At 43.0% G+C, this 21,619-nt stretch overlaps 3 protein-coding genes across 3 annotated transcripts in view; all 3 read right to left on the bottom strand.

Annotated features, from left to right (window-relative positions):
* LOC136768187 (zinc finger protein 391-like) overlaps nt 1–12,516 on the bottom strand; it is a 142,617-nt gene extending 130,101 nt beyond the window's left edge. The window contains exon 1 of the mRNA XM_066722259.1: nt 12,279–12,516. The gene's annotated coding sequence lies outside the window, so the exon portion shown is untranslated. The remainder of the gene's footprint in view (nt 1–12,278) is intronic.
* On the bottom strand, nt 135–4,710 carry LOC136768185 (zinc finger protein 436-like). The gene is made up of 2 exons (XM_066722257.1): nt 4,616–4,710; nt 135–3,113 (listed from the first exon to the last, which is right to left on the bottom strand). Exon 2 carries the CDS (start codon nt 2,917–2,919, stop codon nt 1,387–1,389), a length of 1,533 nt encoding a protein of 510 aa, XP_066578354.1. The 5' UTR covers nt 2,920–3,113; nt 4,616–4,710; the 3' UTR covers nt 135–1,386.
* Nucleotides 8,596–21,493, bottom strand: LOC136768049 (zinc finger protein 420). Its single transcript, XM_066722104.1, has 3 exons — nt 21,392–21,493; nt 14,735–16,510; nt 8,596–11,468 (listed from the first exon to the last, which is right to left on the bottom strand). The coding sequence occupies exons 2-3, from the start codon at nt 16,314–16,316 to the stop codon at nt 9,955–9,957; spliced, it is 3,096 nt and encodes a 1,031-aa protein (XP_066578201.1). The 5' UTR covers nt 16,317–16,510; nt 21,392–21,493; the 3' UTR covers nt 8,596–9,954.
* Between the last annotated feature and the right edge of the window lie 126 nt (nt 21,494–21,619).

The raw sequence follows: 21,619 nt of genomic DNA, 5'->3' as shown, positions 1-21,619 counted from the left end.
GAAATTACAGACCAATCAGACTCACCTGCATCACCTGTAAAATGTTGGAAAAAATTATTAGACAGAAAATAGAGGAGCATCTTAATGAAAACCATATTCTTGGAGATAGTCAACATGGGTTTAGACGAAGCAGATCATGTCTTACTAATTTATTAGAATTTTTTGAACATGCAACTGCAGCTGTAGATCACGTGAAAGCATATGATATGATATACTTAGATTTTCAGAAAGCTTTTGATAAGGTTCCACACCAAAGACTGACCCTCAAATTGGAAGCTGTAGGTATTCAGGGTAATGTAAGTAGATGGATTATGAACTGGTTGATGTGTAGGAAACAGAGGGTGTCGATTAGAAGAGTCACTTCTACCTGGAGTGAGGTTGTTAGTGGAGTTCCACAGGGATCAGTACTAGGGCCTGTGCTGTTTCTAATCTATATTAATGATCTGGACTCTGGGATAGTTAGCAAACTTGTCAAATTCGCAGATGATACTAAAATAGGTGGCTCAGCAGATACAATCTCGGCAGCACAGGCTATTCAGAAGGACTTAGATAATATTCAGTTGTGGGCCGACACCTGGCAAATGAAATTCAATGTGGACAAGTGCAATATAATTACACTATGGGAGGTACAGATCTAGATGAAGTAACGCATGAGAAAGACCTAGGAGTCTATGTGGACTCCTCACTTTCTCCATCCAAGGAATGTGGGGAAGCAATAAAAAAGGCAAACAGAATGCTAGGGTATATTGTCAAAAGTGTAGAATTTAAAACAAGGGAAGTAATTTTCAGACTGTACAATGCGCTAGTTAGACCTCATCTGGATACTGTGTGCAGTTCTGGGCACCACACTTCAAGAAGGATATTGGTGCTCTAGAGGCAGTTCAGAGGAGAGCAACCAGACTTATTCCAGGTCTGAAGGGAAAGTCCTACTGAGAGACTGAGGGAACTGAACCTTTTCACCCTGGAACAGAGGAGACTACGTGGGGACTTGGATCCAAGTCATCAAAATCATGAAAGGCATCAAGCACATCAAACCAGAGGAGCTTTTCCAGATCAGCAGGGACACACGCACCCAAGGCATTCAAGACAGAAAACAGGAGACGCTTCTTTACACAGAGAGTAGTCACAATCTGGAACAAACTCCCCAGCGATGTGGTTGAAGCTGAAAATGTGGGAACATTTAAAAATAGACTGGATAGGATCCTTGGATCACTCAGCTATTAATGGACAACAAACGAGCACAATGGGTCGAATGGCCTCCTCTCGATTGTGAACTTTCTTAAGTTCTTAACTTGACTTCTGACCTCTTATATGAATGCGCTGGTATGCGTTGAGATTAGATGCAACAGAAAAGTTCATCCCACACTGGACACAGCAGTACGGTCTCTATCCTGTGTGAACACACTGGTGTCTCTTTAGGTGTGATGCATTAGAGAAGCCCTTCCCACACTGGACACAGCAGTACGGTCTCTCTCCTGTGTGAATGCGCTGGTGTTTGTTGAAATTACTTGCCTGAGAGAAGCCCTTCCCACACTGGGCACAGCAGTACGGTCTCTCTCCTGTGTGAGTGCGCTGGTGTCTCTTTAGGTGTGATGCATTAGAGAAGCCCTTCCCACACTGGACACAGCAGTACGGTCTCTCTCCTGTGTGAATGCGTTGGTGTCTCTTTAGGTGTGATGCATTAGAGAAACCCTTCCCACACTGGACACAGCAGTATGGTCTCTCTCCTGTGTGAATGTGCTGGTGTGTGTTGAGACTACTTGCCTGAGAGAAGCCCTTCCCACACTGGACACAGCAGTACGGTCTCTCTGCTGTGTGAATGCGTTGGTGTCTCATGAGTGCAGATGCATCAAAGAAGCCCTTCCCACACTGAGTACAGCAGTGCAGACTCTCTCCTGTGTGAATGCGCTGGTGTTTGTTGAAATTACTTGCGTGAGAGAAACACTTCCCACACTGGGCACAGCAGTACGGTCTCTCTCCTGTGTGAATGCGCTGGTGTTTGTTGAAATTACTTGCCTGAGAGAAACACTTCCCACACTGGGCACAGCAGTACGGTCTCTCTCCTGTGTGAATGCGCTGGTGTGTGATGAGACCACTTGCCTGAGAGAATCCCTTCCCACACTGGGCACAGCAGTACGGTCTCTCTCCTGTGTGAATGCGCTGGTGTGTTTTGAGGTTTGATGCTCCAGAGAAGCCCTTCCCACACTGGGCACAGCAGTACGGTCGCTCTCCTGTGTGAATGCGCTGGTGTTTGTTGAGGTCAGATGCATTAAAGAAGCACTTCCCACACTGGGCACAGCAGTGCGGTCTCTCTCCTGTGTGCATGCGCTGGTGTGTGTTGAGACTACTTGCCTGAGAGAAGCACTTCCCACACTGGACACAGCAGTACGGTCTCTCTGCCCTGACTGCACTGTCACTCCCCCCACTGAGCCCTGTTCTCAAGGCAGCAGACTCTGGGTCACACTGTCCAGCTACAGGGAGCTCAGGCCCCGGGTCACACTGTCCAGCTACAGGGAGCTCAGGCCCCGGGTCACACTGTCCAGCTACAGGGAGCTCAGGCCACAGGTCCCAGGCGCTGTCTGTAATATTCTCAATTTTGAGATGACTGAGTGCGTCTCTGAAGGGAGTCTGTGTTCTCGGCTCCACTGTGTAAACACACTCCGGTGTGTCATCCTCTGTTTTCATGTGATCAGACAGCAGACTGGGTCCACACTGTGTTCTGGGAGAGCCCGGCTCAGCACCAGCTGAACTGGGTCCACACTCAGATCCCAGAGACTGGGTCCTGCAGAGATTCGCAGTGTGGGTGCAGTCCAGCTCAGGCTCGCTCTTTATGATCTTTGCCATGACCTTTGACCCTGCGGTGTCAGATCCCAGTGCCTCGATTCCCTGTGTCGACCCCTCAGTGTGTGGCTCTGCCATGTGGCCAGACTCCTGTCCCCTCAGCTGCTCCTCACTCTGTCTGCTCCTGGGCTGCTCACTCAGCCCCTGGGTGTCTTCAGTAGCTGTGGGCTCTGTGTCCTGCCTCAGACTGGAGCCCCACTCCTGTTCCCAGTGCTGCTGCTCAGTGGGAGCCCTTTCCCCAGAGTCAGGGAGAGCGCTGGCCTCTACAGCTCCTGAGGGAGAGATGACACAGGAGAACATCACTGAGAACAGCAGCTCTGAAAACTCACACAGTTCATGCGATTCCTACACCAGTCATTATATCAGAACATCATTCAGAAGTGCTAATAAAGTGTCCAGTCAGCATATGAACTGGGAGCATGTATGAAGTCAGACAGTAAGAGCACAGCCTGGCCCTCGTATATGGAAAGACACATTGTGGAGAAGGCTAAAGCTACAGTAATGAGATTTGATGTTTTTATAAGACCATAACAACATAAGAAAGTTTACAAACCACAGGAGGACATTTGACCCATCGTGCTTGTTTGATGTCCATTAATAACTACGTGATCCAAGGATCCTATCCAGACTATTTTAAATGTCTGGTTTGATGTGGTCGATGCCTTTCGTGATTTTGAAGACTTGAATCAAGTCCCCAAATAGTCTACTCTGTTCCAGGGTGAAAAGGTTCAGTACCTCAGTCTCTCTGAGTAGCACATTGCCTTCAAATCTAGACTATGTCTGGAATGCCTACAGCTTCCAATTTGAGGATCAGTCTTTGGTGTGGAACCTTATCAAAAGCTTTTTGGAAATCTAATCTAATAATCTAAATCTGATGTAGTATTGAAAAAAGCTCTTTGCCTTAGTTTTAGCTCCAAGGGCTATGTTTCTTTCTATTTCCCTCTTTGCTTTCCTCATCCTTTTCTTAAGATCTCTTTGAAGTTCCACATATTCTCTCCTCTCCTCACAGGCGTTCCCCAAGGCTCCGTCCTGGGCCCGCTCCTATTCTCTCTCTACACTCGCTCCCTGGGCCCCCTCATCGCTTCCCATGGTTTCTCCTACCACTTCTACGCTGATGATGCCCAGATCTTCCTGTCTTTTCCCTCTTCTGAACCTCTCATCCCCTCATACATCTCTTCCTGCTTGTCTGCTATTTCCACCTGGATGCACTCGCACCACCTCAAACTCAACCTCTCCAAATCGGATCTCCTCTTTTCCCCCACTCTGGTGTGTTGCTCTTTAATCCCATGTGCACAATGTCCAGATGGAAAACTCTGTTTACAGTGTACTAACACACAAGCACTTTACTTCTCTGTGTCTCATAGAACATCAAATAATATTTACTGCATCCATCGTTAGGTTGCTCTGAACAAAACAAGCCTATTTGCGGATAGATCCGAGAGACGCGGAGCAGCCTGCGTGTCCCGGGCTGAGCGCCGGATGAGCGGCAATGAGCCGAGCCGAGCCGAGCGCCTGTAGCAGCACAGCCTCGCCGCGGCGCACAGGAGCTGCACTGCGCAGCCAGGAGGGCGCAGCGGGGCTCCAGCAGCTTTCTGTTCAGCCTCAGCTTTACATTGCATCTCACTGAACTGCTCACAGTTCAATACACACTGGACAAATGGGGCTGTTCTACAATTCTGACAGTTGGTGTACATGTTTTACACAGTCCGTTTGCTTCAGATCCGATTAAACACACCAATACATTTACACCGATTAAAACCACAAATACACTCACGTGTGTCGTCTTCCTTCAGCCGCAGCTGGAGCCTCTCGATATCAGACCCGGAGTCTCCTGTAAACCGGCGCTTGTGCCACTGAACACACACACATACACATATATATATATATATATATATATATATATATATATATATATATACACACACTCACACGGTGTGTATTCAACACATGTGCAGACACACACACACACGCTGTGCTACACACTCTGCTGTCCCTCCGCAATCCTACCGGCTCATAAGGTTCCTACCAGAACTATATTAACAGCAATAGTCATGTTATTGTGTGTGATTGCAGGTGATGTTTGTGTTGCTGCAGTATGTGCGCTGTTATGATAGGAAGTGTGTTCACATGGAGCGACACGCAGACTGCAGGCATTGTGACAGAGTCTGCGGAAAGTCTGCGCATGCATTGGCGAACTGCTCTTATTCTGCGCAGATCCGTGTAGCGCAGATTAGCGCAGTGCTGCCCACTGCGTGGTGCATGCTGGGAACTGTAGTTTTCTGACACATGTAGGCGCAGTTATGGATGAAAGGGGTGAGATTAAAGAGTTGAAAACAGTTCCAGACCAGTCTTAGCATTCCTCTTTTTGTTTTAAGTTTGCCTTATTTGACGTTAGCATTGTCTGTAGTTTGCCTAAATTGAAGTCAATTCAGTTCAGCTGCTGAGTGGGTGAAAGTAAATAGGTTGTACAAAGGAGATTTAGTCAAGGACTAGCAGGAGGGGCTAGTTAGGTGTGAATTGGGGGTAGATAGACTGTTGAGCAGCTGTTGAGAAAGAGCTGCACTGTTTCAAGGTCACAAAAGTTAAGCAGTTGACTGGGCAACAGGAACCATGAGATTTAAAAAAAAAAAACGAATTGAGAAGCATGTGGCCACTACAGTGTCAGGTTTGCAGAATGATTGCCTTCCTGGATGAACTCATCCAAGAAGGCTTCATTTGTGAACGTTGTCGGCAGTTTGAAATCCTAGAGATCAAGGTTCGTGATCTTGAGGCTCAGCTTGTCGATCTGCACTGTATTAGGGATATAGAAGAATTGGTCAATCATCCCGAGATGGTGTGCAGCCAAAACCTAGGAGAGTTGAGACCTTAGAGCAGGACAGTGTAGAGAACTGCTGGGTTACAGTAGGTCGTAACTGCAGAACAGGGCGTGTACAACCCCTAGAGACACCCCAAGAGTTAGAATTGCCCAACAGGTTCCAACTGCTGGACACCGAGTTGGACAGGCACAGCTCAGAGGGTGATGGGGGGGCAGTTGAGCACAATGGTGCCCACTCCCCCCCAGAAGAGGGAGGTAGTTATAGTAGGAGACTCAGTTCTTAGAGACGTAGATCACACAGTGTGTTCTAGTGATAAGGAGACATGCATGGTGTCTTGCCTGACTTGTGCAGAGTAATTGAGAATCTTTTAAACTAGGGACCAGGGGGGCAGGGAGCTCTGACAATGGGAGATGTTCCTCTAAGGACATAAAACAAATGAAACCTGGTAGTAGGTGAAGACTCTGTATAGGATGTTGAAGAAAGTGTTTTGTGATAATTATATAATGTTTTATATTAATACTAGCATTAGAAGTAGTTTGTATACAGACTGAGCAGATTAGATTTAGCAGGACAAGTAAAGGGTCAACAAGGTTGGTTTGTTAGAAACTCCTGTCAGTAATGAAAGATTACACAGTGCTGAAATAGCCTACAGATGTCTGCTGTGAATTTGTTTATGACTTAATCGTTTCTCCAGATAGGCAGGAATTGTTTCTGTTAATGGGCGATTGACACTAGGTAAATGACCACCGTGGGATCGCATGTTCCTGGTGCACATCAAAGACAGACATCTGCTTTTTGTATCCATCACCTCTTCACGGGAGGACAGATCGTAAACGGACCCGGACCTGTATCTTCTAATTGGATGAACAGCCATAAGATGTTACGTCATTTTTCCTATAAAGTTGTACTCATGTTTGTAAACATTAAGTCTCACTGAAGGAATTATTCCTGACGTAGGGCTTCCGAGCGGCTCAATTAAAGTTCTATTTGCTTTATCTCCGCGACTTCTCCACTTATTTCCGAGACGGTTCTACAGTAGGAAAGTCCTGAAATGTTTGTATCTCAATGCCAGGAGTATAAGGAACAAGATGTTGGATGTTAGAGTGACAGAAACATAGCTTACAGAAAATGATGGGGATGAATACAAGTTGGAAGGATACACAGAGTTTAGGAGAGACAGGCAAAATCAAAGAGGGGGTTGGGTGGCATTATATGTGAAAAATGACATTGAAGCAGAAGAACTCAAATTAGATCCCAGCAACGGAACATAATCTTTGTGGGTCAAACTTTTGGACAAGAGATCCGGAGGATTAGTGGTAGGAGTGTGTTACCACCCAACTCAGATACTCAGAAAGATGCTGCATTGTACAGTGTAATCAGGACTGCATGTAGCAAGGATGTGGCTGTTACAATGGGGATTTCAATTTCCCAAACATGGACTGGGAAAGCCCAGTCGGGACTACAGAATCAGAAATAGAAATGGTTGAGATGGTAAATGACTGCTTTCTAACTCAATTTGTCAGGGAACCAACCAGGTAGAGAGAGCATGCATTGACTTGATCTTTTCAAATGACCAAGTTAGAGTCAGAGGGACAGTAGACAGTAGAACCAATGGCAAATTGTGATCACAATATGGTTAGCTTTGAGGCATTCTTTCAAAAAACAAGGCCCAAGTCTCAAACAATGGTCTACAATTTTAGAAAAGCAAACCTTGAAGGTATGAGGCGACACTTAGAAGAGGTAGACTGGAGCACACTGGATACAGATTCTACAGTACTAGGGCCTGTGCTTTTTCTAATCTATATTAATGATCTGGACTCTGGGATAGTTAGCAAACTTGTCAAATTTGCAGATGATACTTAAATAGGCGGGTCAGCAGATACAATCTCGGCAGCACAGGCTATTCAAAGGGACTTAGATAATATTCAGTTGTGGGCCGAAACCTGGCAGATGAAATTCAATGTGGACAAGTGCAAGGTAATACACGCAGGTAACAAAAATGTCCACTATAATTACACTATGGGAGGAACAGCACTAGATGAAGTAACGCATGAGAAAGACCTAGGAAGCAATAAAAAAGGCAAACACAATGCTAGGGTATATTGTCAAAAGTGTAGAATTGAGAACAAGGGCAGTGATGTTCAGACTGTACAATGCACTAGTTAGAGCTCATCTGGATACTGTGGACAGTTCTGGGCTCCACACTTCAAGAAGAATATTGCTGCTCTAGAGGCAGTTCAGAGGAGAGCAACCAGACTTATTCCAGGTCTGAAGGGAATGTCCTACTGAGAGACTGAGGAACTGAACCTTTTCACCCTGGAACAGAGGAGACTACGTGGGGACTTGATCCAAGTCTTCAAAATCATGAAAGGCATCGACCACGTCAAACCAGAGGAGCTTTTCCAGATCAGCAGGGACACACGCACCCGGGGACACAAATGGAAATTGGGCTTCAAGGCATTCAAGACAGAAAACATGAGACACTTCTTCACAGAGGGTCCGGAACAAACTGGAACAAACTCCCCAGAAATGTGGTAGATGCTGAAAGTTTGGGAACATTTAAAAATAGACTGGATAGGATCCTTGGATCGCTTAGATATTAATGGACACCAAACGAGCAGGATGGGTCGAATGGCCACCTATTTTACTATCATCTGCAAATTTGACAAGTTTCCAGAGTCCAGATTATAATATACCCCCAGGTACCCCAAAATGTGTTAACAAGACCCTATTAATTAAGTAATTTGCATTACTTGAATAATGATGTCATTAACCATGATGCAAAAAGGTCCGCAGAAACATCTAATAAACAATTTGCTGATGAATTGGTTAACATGAATAAGCACCGATCATGTTTAATAAAAATAAATCAATATTTTAATTTATGTTAATATGAAATACCTTTGTTATTTCATAAGATCATTACATTCATCATGGAATATCTGGTGACTATTTTGACAACTCTTAGGATTAACAAACATCTAAATATATCGTCCTTGAAATGAGTCATGTTTATTCATGTTAACTAAGCATTTGTTCACATTTGTTACTGCCTCTGAATATTCAGACATGAATGAAGACAAACCAATACATTAATTCATGCAGACGTTATTTCATTAGTTACCATTATCAAATTACTTTTCATGACTTGATGCATTAGTTACTGGTCTGTTCATGTTAACTAACATATTAGTCTGAATTTACAATTAAAGTTACAATTTGTAGTACAGAATTTAGCAATCTTTTATCTAACTTAGCTATACACCATGATTAACTAATTATTTTTTGTGACTTTACATACATCTGTAGGCTTCACTCAGCATGTGACAGGACCCACACATCATCACAATCATATGCTAGATTTAGTTATTAGCCGTGGGGGTAGAGATTCATATCATCACCCCAAAACCAGACAATTTCTGACCACTGCCTTATTACATTTGAGCTGCTTGGAGGAGAAATCTCGCTGCCTAAATCCTACTGCTATTAATAAATGTACTACTCTGTCACTAAATGCTAGCTTTATATTTATATTATTCATCTTTTACATTACATTATTTGTCATTTAGCAGATGCTCTTATCCAGGGCGACTTACATTTGTACCCATTTATACAGCTGGGCATTTTAAGTGAAGTACCTTGCTCAAGGGTACAACAGCACTGGATAACCTTCCAGTTATGAGTCCAGAGCCCTAACTACTACTCCACAGTGCTGCCTATTACATAGACACAGTTTCCATCCAAAGCATACTTAAAGGTCTTATTAAATCACAATTATTAAGATTTCACCGCATCTGCACAGAAGACACAGAATCTGTAGATTAATTATTAAGTAACTTTAGATACAGTAGCTCCATTAAGGACAAAATTCATTAAAACAACAAAATGCTCACCATGGTTTAAGGAGGTCACTTGCTCATTTCAAACAGAATGCTGTGATATGAATGTAAATGGAGAGCTACAAAATTAGAGGTCTTCACATGGCATGGAATGACAGTATAATAAAATACAAGCAATCCCGTCCTCTGCCGTGTCTTGCCTATTACTCTAATTTAATGAGATGCATAAGAATAACCTGTGCTTTCTTTTAATAACACACTTTTTCTTTTTGCACAGTGTGGACGATCATGTGGATATATTTTCATTGTAATGATGTCACACGTTATACAGTGTCTCTAAATGACAATGCATGTTAGTGATTGAGAAGGCATGGAAGAAACCTTGGATGATGTTTAAAAACTTGAATAATAAAAACAATAACAATAACTCCCACCCAAAACTGTGAGATTCATTGAAGCTATTCTAATACTGAGCATAACGGTCTCTCTCTTGTGTGAATGAGCTGGTGCTTGTTGAGACTAGATGCAACTGTAAAGCTCTTCCCACACTGGGCACAGCAGTACGGTCTCTCTCCTGTGTGAACGCGCTGGTGTGCATTGAGGTGCGATGCCCGAGAGTAGTTCTTCCCACACTGGGCACAGCGGTACGGTCTTTCTCCTGTGTGAATGCGCTGGTGTGTGTTGAGGCTTGATGCATTAGAGAAGCCCTTCCCACACTGGGCACAGCAGTACGGTCTTTCTCCTGTATGAACGCGCTCGTGTTTGTTGAAGGTAGATGCATCAGAGAAGCGTCTCCCACACTTGACACAGTAGTACAGTCTCTCTCCTGTGTGAACGCGCTGGTGTCTCTTGAGATGAGATGCATGAGAGAAGCTTCTCCTACACTGGGCACACTGGTATGGTTTCTCTCCCGTGTGAATATGCTGGTGTTGTTTGAGACGGGATGCAACAGAGAAGCTCTCCCCACATTGAACACAGCGATATGGTTTCTCTCCTGTGTGAATGCGCTGGTGTCTCTTGTAGCTACATGCAAGTGAGAAACTTTTCCCACATTGAACACAGCAGTACGGTTTCTCTCCTGTGTGAGTGCGCTGGTGTCTCCTGCAGCTAGATGCAACTGAGAAGTTCATCCCACATTGAACACAGCAGTACGGTTTCTCTCCTGTGTGAACGCGTTGGTGTGTGTTGAGATGTGCTGCCTGAGAGAATCTCTTACCACACTGGGCACAGTGGAACGGTCTCTTTCCTGAATGGCTCTCCCCAATCACTGCACTGTCACACCCCACACTGAGCCCCATCCTCAAGGCAGCAGACTCTGGCTCACACTGTCCAGCTACAGGGAGCTCAGGCCCCAGGTCACACTTTCTAGCTACAGGGAGCTCAGACCCCAGGTCACACTGTCCAGCTACAGGGGGCTCGGGCCACAGATCCCAGGCGCTGTCTGTAATATTCTCAATTTTGAGATGACTGAGTGCGTCTCTGAAGGGAGTCCGTGTTCTCGGCTCCACTGTGTAAACATACTCCAGTGTGTCGTCCTCTGTTTTGATGTGATCAGACAGCAGACTGGGTCCACACTGTGTTCTGGGAGAGCCCGGCTCAGCACCAGCTGCACTGGGTCCACACTCAGATCCCAGAGACTGGATCCTGCAGAGATCCGCAGTGTGGGTGCAGTCCAGCTCAGGGTCGCTCTTTATTACCTTTGACATGACCTTTGACCCTGTGGTGTCAGATGCCAGTGCCTCGAGTCCCTGTGTTGACCCCTCAGTGTGTGGCTCTGCCATGTGGCCAGACTCCTGTCCCCTCAGCTGCTCCTCACTCTGTCTGCTCCTGGGCTGCTCACTCAGCCCCTGGGTGTCTTCAGTAGCTGTGGGCTCTGTGTCCTGCCTCAGACTGGAGCCCCACTCCTGCTCCCAGTGCTGCTGCTCAGTGGGAGCCCTTTCCCCAGAGTCAGGGAGAGCGCTGGCCTCTACAGCTCCTGGGGGAGAGACGACACAGGAGAGCAATACTGAGAACAGCAGCTCTGAAAACTCACACAGTTCATGCGATTCCTACACCAGTCATTATATCAGAACATCATTCAGAAGTGCTAATAAAGTGTCCAGTCAGCATATAAACTGGGAGCATGTGTGAAGTCAGTAAGTTGCCTTCATAGACCCCTGTTAAAAAGAAAAACTAGCTTCCAGATCAGGTCTTAATACAACATTTTGTGCTCATAGTTTGCTAGTATTTTCTGCAACTACACAGTGTTTGGCCCTTCCTGCTGCAATTTCACTCTCCTTCTCTCCATTATTTTTTCATCAAAAGTTTCTTTATGCTTTCTACATTCTCTTTCTGAAGCCGCCAACTGGCATTTTAACGCTGTTCTACCCGTTGCTACCTGGTTGCTCACAAGGACACAGGATAAAATGTGGGATACCCAGCTGGTACACACCTCCTGTTTTATCTTGATCATGGTGGATTACACGCTTATTGATAAACAGGTAACACTACGTACTGCGCAGCTACAGGAGGATTCTCATGCCTTTAGTGTTGAATACACTCCCCACTTCTCTGTATATTATTCATCCCTGTCTTCTCAAATGAATCACAATTGCAACTAAATTGTTAGTGTTTGCATAAATACACAAACACACACTTACACAGGACAGACTTTTGCTCGTTTGTTCCTGATTGTTCCCATAGCGCTGCAGGAGAAACAGTGCAGTTAAGGCTCAGTTTGGGTTCCTCCCATATTTCTTTCCCTGCAGTGTTTAAAGTGCAAACAATTTAAACTTATACTTACAGAGATGCTTCGTGTTTTCCTAGTTCGTCAAAAAGAAGTTCAGCGATGGAATGAAGTCTCCTTTTTGATTAATAGCAACTTCTGAGAATGTAGTTTGCGTTTTCTTGTACAGCAACTTCAGGATTCCCATTATCAACCGTCCACCCTTTTTGTCCGCCACTGGCTCGCCAATTATGTAAGAAAATTGAACCTGTGACTGGAATCAAGACAAGTCAGGTTAAATGTGATATTTTACAGAGTCCAGACTATAGAGCACACTATACAGGTTCACTGGGTACAGCAAGACAGAACAGATAAGACTTTTATGAGTTGAACCCCTGTCCAGTTCCACCTTCCACAGTGACCCACCCCCCACCAGATTGTCCAATGGCAGCTGTCCATTAGTACACTAAGTGACAATGATTGTCTTTGAGTGATTTTCCACTGTGGTGATCCAGAAACACCATTGGCTGCTGGTGCCTCATTTTTTCTGTGTGATTAAGACAATCCCAAAACAACACACCACTGAGTGATATTGGCTTAAGAGCTCGATCTGCACTTGATACAGCTGGACAGTGCCCCCCCCCCCCATGTGCCATCAGGTTCACAAAGCTGCTGCTGAGCTACACATGCCGGGAGGCATGGAGTGAATCTTTACAATATTGGGAATATCCCCAGCTGTCCAGAAAAAAAAGGATTTCCCAACACTACACCCTCTAGATCAGCAATGCTCACAACGACCTGCTCTGAATCAGACTGTACTCTCTCTCTACAAAAGCTCCTATGATAAAGACTCTTCTAATATTTCTGAACATTGTGGCTCTCCATGAGAGCATAGTCAGAGTGCTGTAAATAGTACATCCCTTTCATTTGCACCAGCTGTGTCCCTTTCTAAAGACCCCACCTATTAATTATGTCCACCCCCGTGCCAAGTGCCATGTTATTTTTCTAAGACTGAAGTCCAAATAAACTACTATATAATAGCATTCTAAAATATCAATACATCATGTATTCTTTTGCACTATACAGCTCTGGAAAAAAATTAAGAGACCATTTAACATTGATTTCTGAACTTGGAGTGGTCTCTTAATTTTTTCCAGAGTTGTATATAAGAAAATTGCACTTTAAAAATGTTTTTTAGCTACGCAGCCAATAAACCACAGTCTTGTCAGTGATGTCACCAGTGGAACACATACTAAACATCACCATTAACAAAATACGTAGAATTTCAATTACGGTCTCATGAGATATGGTTCAATGTTTTCTGCTGAACTTTTATGGGAACTTCAGAGTGGACATAGTATTCAGCATTTCCCAAACTAATTTAATGTTACATTTGTGCAAACAGAAAGGATATTGTCCGGTCTACAGATTATTCTGTGATTCGTGGAGATTCACAAACACAATTTTTCAAAAGCCTTAGAAGTTGTGATGGGTTTTACCACCAGCTACCACGAACAAGCCGTGTACAAGCAAAGCAGTTCATCATCTGGATATCTCTAGTTTTTTTTTCCCCTGACAGTTTGTATTTATAACTGTAAATGTACGTGATGTATAGATGAATTTATTTAGCCTTAATTCTATTTAAATTATTTATTCATTATGGCACCTTGGCTACATTGTAATGGTAATAATACATATAAATATTTTTCAATCTCCAAAATTCAATTTATAGTTTTAGCTGAACCACAGGGCCACACACACAGTGCATTGGCTTGAAAAACCAAGCAAAGTAATGACTCTTTCCTTCTGCTTGACTCCCCAGTCCTATTTCAACTCAATGCAAGAGGCACTGGATGAGGACTATGTCCATCACAGCAATCTCTCTCAACAGACTGTTAAGGCAGCAAATTAAACGAGTGTCATGTTTTTATTTTAATTTTATTTATTTATTTTTATTTATAACACGAATACTAAATTAATTACATATTCAGTAGGAGTTTTTTGATATAAAAACATACATGGTATAAATGTACAATATGCAAATATTGATTCTTATCTTTCCGAGTCTCACCAAAACCAAACATTTACCAAACATACTATGGGTTTTAATATTTAACTTGTTCGATTAAATTAAACAAGCTGCCAAAACACTTGTTTTGTACGTTTCCTTAATAATTTTACCATATTGTTCTTTGCGATTGTGTTCCACTTATGATGTCACACCCCCTTCGTGAGGTTTGGTATGTGTAGTGTAAGAACTGTAGGAGGAGTAGCAGTCCAGCCGAAAGGAATAATAATAATAATAAAAAAAAGAATAAAGATTCTGTCAGAGAACAATACACTGCATGTTTCACAAAGATTGTGATTATAATACATATGATATCGTGTCTCTAAAAGACAATACATTTTAGTGACAAATAAACAATGTAAGAAACATTGGATGATGGAAACATTTTAATAAAAACAATAACAATAATGCCCACCCAATACTGTGAGACTCATGTTTCAGTGAAGCCCTTCCCACAATGGGCATTACAGTCTCCCTCCTCTGTGAATGCGCTGGTGTGTGTTGAGTTTAGCTACCCGAGAGAAGCACTTCCCACACGTGGCACAGCAGTACGGTCTCTGTCCTGTGTTAATGCACTGATGTGCGCGGAGATGATCTGCCTGAGAGAATCTCCTCCCACACTCTGCAGCACAGCGGAATGGTCTCTCTGTGTGAACACGCTGATGTCGCTTGCAATGAAGTGCATGAGAGAAGCTCTTCCCACACTGGGCACAGCGGTATGGTTTCTCTCCTGTGTGAATGCGCTGGTGTGTGTTGAGATTAGCTATCTGAGAGAAACTCTTCCCACACTGTGCACAGGAGTACGGTGTCTCTCCTGTGTGAGTGCGCTGGTGTCTGTTGTAGCTAGTTGCAATAGAGAAGCTCTTCCCACATTGGACACAGCGGTATGGTTTCTCTCCTGTATGAACACGCCGGTGTGTATTGAGGTTATTTGCACAGCGGAAGTTCTTTCCACACTGGGCACAGTGGAATGGTCTCTGTCCTGTGTGAATGCGCTGGTGTCTGTTAAAATGGGATGCATTGGAGAAGCTCTTTCCACACTGGGTACAACAGAATGGTCTCTCTCCTGTGTGAATGTGCTGATGTGTTTTGAGAGTATCTGCCCGACTGAAGCTCTTCCCACAAAGGGAACAGCAGTACGGTCTTTCTCCTGTGTGAATGCGCTCGTGTTTGTTGAAGGTAGATGCATCAGAGAAGCTCCTGCCACACTGGGCACAGTGGAACGGTCTCTCTCCTGTGTGAACGCGTTGGTGTGTGTTGAGGTGTGCTGCCTGAGAGAAACTCTTCCCACACTGGGCACAGTGGAATGGTTTCTCTCCTATGCGGTGCTGCTTAATAAGCTCTGATGCCCCTGTGAAGCTCTTCCTACTCTGGGGCTGGCGATGGTGGTGCAGTTTTTCATGCTGCAGTGGTGAGGAGGGGGAGCTGGAGGAGTGAGCTGGTCTAGGGGGTCTGGGACGCAGCTGTCTGAGCTGTGATGATGGGCTCTCCCCATTCACTGCTCTGCCACTCCCCACACTGAACCCTGTTCTCAAGGCAGCAGACTCTAGGTCACACTGTCCAGCTACAGGGAGCTCAGGCCCCAGGTCACACTGTCCAGATACAGGGAGATCAGGCCCCGGGTCACACTGTCCAGCTACAGGGGGCTCAGTCCCCAGGTCACACTGTCCAGCTACAGGGAGCTCAGGCCATAGGTCCCAGGCGCTGTCTGTAATATTCTCAATTTTGAGATGACTGAGTGCGTCTCTGAAGGGAGTCCGTGTTCTCGGCTCCACTGTGTAAACACACTCCAGTGTGTCGTCCTCTGTTTTGATGTGATCAGACAGCAGACTGGGTCCACACTGTGTTCTGGGAGAGCCCGGCTCAGCAACAACTGCACTGGGTCCACACTCAGATCCCAGAGACTGGGTCCTGCAGAGATCTGCAGTGTGGGTGCAGTCCACATCAGGGTCGCTCTTTAAGACCTTTGCCATGACCTCTGACCCTGCGGTGACAGATGCCAGTGCCCCGAGTCCCTGTGTCGACCCCTCAGTGTGTGGCTCTGCCATGTGGCCAGACTCCTGTCCCCTCAGCTGCTCCTCACTCTGTCTGCTCCTGGGCTGCTCACTCAGCCCCTGGTTGTCTTCAATAGCTGTGGGGTCTGTGTCCTGCCTCAGACTGGAGACCCACTCCTGCTCCCAGTGCTGCTGCTCAGTGGGAGCCCTTTCCCCAGAGTCAGGGAGAGCGCCGGCCTCTACAGCTCCTGGGGGAGAGACGACACAGGAGAACAGCACTGAGAACAGCAGCTCGTTTATGTTTATGTTTAGGGTCATTGTCCTGCTGAAAGATGAATCTTCTCAAAAGTCCCAGGTCACAGGAATTACAGTATCGTTTTTTGAATTATTATATTGCAGTACCAGTGCAATGCATTGTACTGTTAACTGCAACTGTTTTGCTGAAGTGTGTGTGGTACAGCAAGTTTTGCAAAATGAACATAAAAAACATTCAGTTTTTATGCAAATATATTGCAATTTGTAAATTAACCATATAGGCTACATACTATTCAGTACAGGGGCAATACATTTTCATTTACAGTACTGTAAATTACTGTTTTTTTTATTTTATTTAGCTCACCATATTTAATGTACATATAAAATATGATATTGTGTAGCACTATAGTTACATTAAGTAATGGTTTCTAATGCAATAAACATTACTACTACTTTACCTACAGTGTATATGCACAGGAGTCAATCAGTACTATTTTTTTACAGCACAGTATTCTTTTCTAGGGATGCACCGATACCACTTTTTTCAGACCGAGTACAAGTAAGTACTCGTACATTTGGGTACTTGCCGATACCGAGTACCGATACCAAGTACTTAATAAGGCAGTATTTCTCCCATAAAAATGACAATTACCATCAAAGTGCAATGTACTTGAAGAAAGTTTTTATTTTGGTAGATGCAATCTGTTTGATAGGCTACAAAATAAAATATAAATAATGTCCAAGTATTAAATAAAATGTATATCAGGAGGCTATTTCTGACATCCAAAAATGAACATAAAACTTTCTGTGTAAACAAACAGCCTCCACACTGGCACCGTCTCCACATTTCCATGAAATGTCTAACTCACTGAATAGCAGCACTACATCACAAAGCCTACTGTAACAGAACGACTGAACTAGTCATCATACATTAGTGCATCTCTAACATCTATAAATGCATAACTTGCATTTATTTTTACTTCTCAGTTAATGTTATTTTGTAACTATTTATTATTAAATAATAATAACAACAATTAGTCGAAAGAGAGATGGGGGGGAGGGGGTGTTTAAAATGGGGCTATATTTTACAACAGAAAACCGTTATATTTTATTAACTCGAAATATTAAATACATATTTTACTTGATACAATGTGAAGTGCTTTGAAATGGATCCACCTGTCTATTACAGCTGCGTACATCAATGCAGAAAATGGGCTTTTCAACAGCGCTGTTTGTTTTGTATTTAGCACCAGGCAGTGTCTTTACTCTGTGTGCCCGGGACAGCTGGCTGAGAGGGGAGAGGCTCCTTCAGTCCTGTATCGATGCTGAAGCCACAGCAGTCTAAACACCACAGCAGCCAGCCTGTCTGTCCTGCACCAACACAAATCTGTCCCATCAGACGGTAGGCAGATGAGCTGGATCACCTGCGATTCTTCAATTTATCAAAATGTGCGCATAAAGGCTACATAAACAAGACAAAAATAAAAAATAAAATTACTTTTAACAATGACCTGTGTAAACTGGTGTATAAATCAGTATGCACATAGCAGACTTACAATATAACCACAATATAAACATAAATAACCAGTTATAAAAATAGCATAAAAGGAAAGCGCTTTGAAATGGCTCCATCTTACAGCTGCATATCAATGCAGAAAATGCATTTTTCAAATCTACAGTGTCTTACACTAATACGAAAATTAGCATCATGATCAAACAGTGAGTGATCAACACATTGATCCAGAGACCCGGGTTTGCAATGAGATCAACATTGAATTCCACAGGAAAAAGTTAGAAACTTGCTGAGCCGATCAAGACAGGCTGAAGAGAGAGATCGGGTGCAAATCTGCCAATACAATAAATAATAATAATTATTATTATTATATGATTGATGTGTAGAAAATCATGTTTCAGGAATCAACACGATTATAACTCTTTCACAATGACTAATGTTATTACAAAACTCAGATTGTATACATTATATTCATAGGCTAAAGCCTACCGGATAAACTGCATGTCCAGCGGTTGGAGGGGAAAGTAATTATAACTTATTAATTGTGAGGTGTTTACAGCTGAAACACACATAACATATAAGAACAGATATGAGGGAAAAAAAAAATTACATATGCAGAGATATTTACTTTTAAATTGCAAAAGCCGCACAGAGGCTATTGTTGTTCTAGTGTTAAACTGTTTTTATTGTTATTGTCTGTTCCTTTTATCTGACCCATTTGTTTCTTGTATTCTATTGTGTGAATAAACTGCTCTTTTGGGCAACTTTTTGAATTGCACTTCAATATTCTTACTTTAACCGAAGACGACCTGTGTGGGGTGGTTTCAGTATTGTCAAATACTCTATTACACTTATATCCAACATCGTAATAATCTATAGTTATTTATTTCATTGTTCCCATGTATACAACAACAAAATAAATAAATACATAGATGAATAAAAAATGTAATAAATCAAAATATACATTATCTATTTATTTCATTTTTTATGCATTTCATTATTTATTTATGTATTTATAATTGCACAAACTACAACTGCTGGTCTAAACATCTGTTTTGGAATCAAAAGAGACAGACCGTGTGTAATTTGTAACTGAATATGCATACTGCTGATGAAGTGCGTGACGAAAAGACGCGCTCCACCATGAACTCTGCCTCCTCTCCACTCTCCTTCCTCCAGAGCCGCTCCTTCTCATCTCTGGCCCCTAAGTGGTGGAACGACCTGCCCACCGAAGTCAAAACAGCAGAGTCCTTGACCTCATTCCGGCGCTTACTCAAGACGCATCTCTTCCGACAGCACTATATTAGTCCTCTACCCCTGCTAGATGCACTTCACAGTTTTATTATGCTTCTTGTGTCTCTGATTTGTTTTCCTCCTTGCTCCCTTTCCCGTAGCCCTTGACTGTGACCCTACATCTTGACAGCACTTAGCTTTCACCGTCCAGGATGTAGGAAGTCTCTTACTGTACTTGCCTGTGTAAATTGGAAGTTGTAAAATGTATTTTGAATTGCTGTTGAGTTTAATTGAATTTGTAATTATTGATGCCTTGTACTTCACTGTATTTTTGCACTTCGTTTTACACTTATGTTGTAAGTCACCCTGGATAAGGGCGTTTGCCAAGAAATAAAAAAAATAATAATAAGTGGTATTGGTGAGAGGGATCGGAACATTTCTACGAGTACGAGTACGAGTACGAGTACATGAGCACTGTATCGGCCAGATACTGGTATCGGTGCATCCATACTCTTTTCAGTTGTGGATGTTGTGCAGCTATAGTACAATACCTGGTTATTACATACCTCGGTCATAACATGCACATTTTATGATCTCAAGGTGGTACGTTGTATCAGTTTTACTGTACTTCCAGTTGTATTTGGCATTTGGTTTGTTTTTCAATGCTTAGCTTCTCACAAGAAACTTGTTTTTTACAAGTTTGATGACATTCACTTTGCTAGATATGCGGCATTTAAAGTTCGATGATGGGGAGCTGACTGCTATATTCTCAGAAAATCCACATGAACAACAATAAGATTGCACTTATACAATGTTTTGTCATACTCTTGCCTTTGCATTAATAGCACTTGTATTGTTTAATTTGATTTCTCCTATGCTCCCTCTCCCTTAACTTTGACTTAACATCTTGTCTGCACTCATCAGCTGTTACATCCTAGATTGTAAGACCTTATATATTGCTTACTGTATCTCCTACACACTTATGTAATTTTTAAATTTGTAAAATGTATTGCACTGTATTATTGCTCTGATATTTTGTAAGTCACCCTGGACAAGGGTGTCTGCCAAGAAATACAAAATAATAATAAGAAGAATAATAGTCTAATAATACCCAGATTAGACTATATAAATTGAAGCTTTTATTTTAATTTATGTTTGGTAATACGATATGGAAATTGGGCTTCAAGGCATTCAGAAAACAGGACACTTCTTAACACAGAGAGGCGTCACAATCTGAACAAACTTCCCAGCGATGTGGCTGAAGAGACAATTTGGGAAAATTCTAAAATAGATTTGGGAATATTATGTAATGAGGTACAAACTCAGTTTAGTGTAGGCTTGATAAAAGAATACGAGACAGAATTACTTCATCTGTTGGATCCTTTGTCTGTAGTTACTTTGTTACTCTTTAGAAGCAGCGAAATGAAGTTTGTATCTTTCTTTGTGTGCATTGCAATACAGGTGCATTACATGAACAATGCGAGCTGAAGTTAAACTGGTGCTAGGGAAGGCACAGGTAACCGTGTGGAAACGATGAACCTGCAACCACACACTGCACTACACGCGTTTCTCTTCACTAGGAACAGCACCGGCAATCCGCCCTGATTATCTTTGTGTACACATGCCTTGTACATGCTGAGCATCGGATATGCATCAATGAGTCGTGCTCACTGTATCACTACATCCCTGCTAACAGTGTTGCCACAAACATTGCAGCTGTAATCCCAATGCCAACATTCATCTTATTCTGTCTTTGATATCAACGTTTTATTAGACCCGTTTAAATACGACGTCTTTAAGTACGAAAATCAATGTATTGTTTCATTCTTTCAGTTGTTTTGAGTAGCAATACATACTTGTATTTTATTCTATATTAAAATGTTGTACAAAAGTAAAAACAAAACGTCATGATGTTGTAACATTGCTGGAACGTTTCTACAATGTTCTGACAAGGTTTTGATAACGTTTCCACAACGTTATATTACACAATTTTCTGGACGTAATCAGGACCATGCAAATGAACGTCCCTGCAACGTTTTAAACGAACGAAACTGCAACATGTTTAAACTACCGTATTTTTTTGCCAGCTGGGTATGCTTCAGATCCCGTTACACACAAACATACTCACACGTGTGTCGTGTCCCCTCACATGTGCAGGGCGAGCCTCTCTGAACCCGGAGTTCGTGGAAATGCGCACACACACACATATATCCACAAATACACCCACACACACTGTGTTACACACTCTGCTGTCCCTCCGCCGGCTCATAAGGTTCCTACCAGAACTATATTACATGGCAATCTTATCATTGTAGTCTATTTTGTTTCGTTTCAGTGTTGTTATCCTAGAAAGTGT

This window comes from Amia ocellicauda, chromosome 14 (assembly GCF_036373705.1).
Source record: "Amia ocellicauda isolate fAmiCal2 chromosome 14, fAmiCal2.hap1, whole genome shotgun sequence".
Classification (NCBI taxonomy): domain Eukaryota; kingdom Metazoa; phylum Chordata; class Actinopteri; order Amiiformes; family Amiidae; genus Amia; species Amia ocellicauda.
The sequence above is the reverse complement of the archived record's forward strand: the minus strand, read 5'-3'. Positions and strand labels throughout refer to the sequence as shown.

Coding starts and splice junctions, on each gene's coding strand:
- LOC136768185 (XM_066722257.1), bottom strand. CDS start 2,919: ATGGCAGAGCCACACACTGAGGGGTCGACACAGGGAATCGAGGCACTG.
- LOC136768049 (XM_066722104.1), bottom strand. CDS start 16,316: ATGGCAGAGCCACACACTGAGGGGTCGACACAGGGACTCGGGGCACTG. Junction 11,469..14,734: donor TCACAGAGGAGGGAGACTGT/AATGCCCATTGT, acceptor CTCCCCCAGGAG/CTGTAGAGGCCAGCGCTCTC.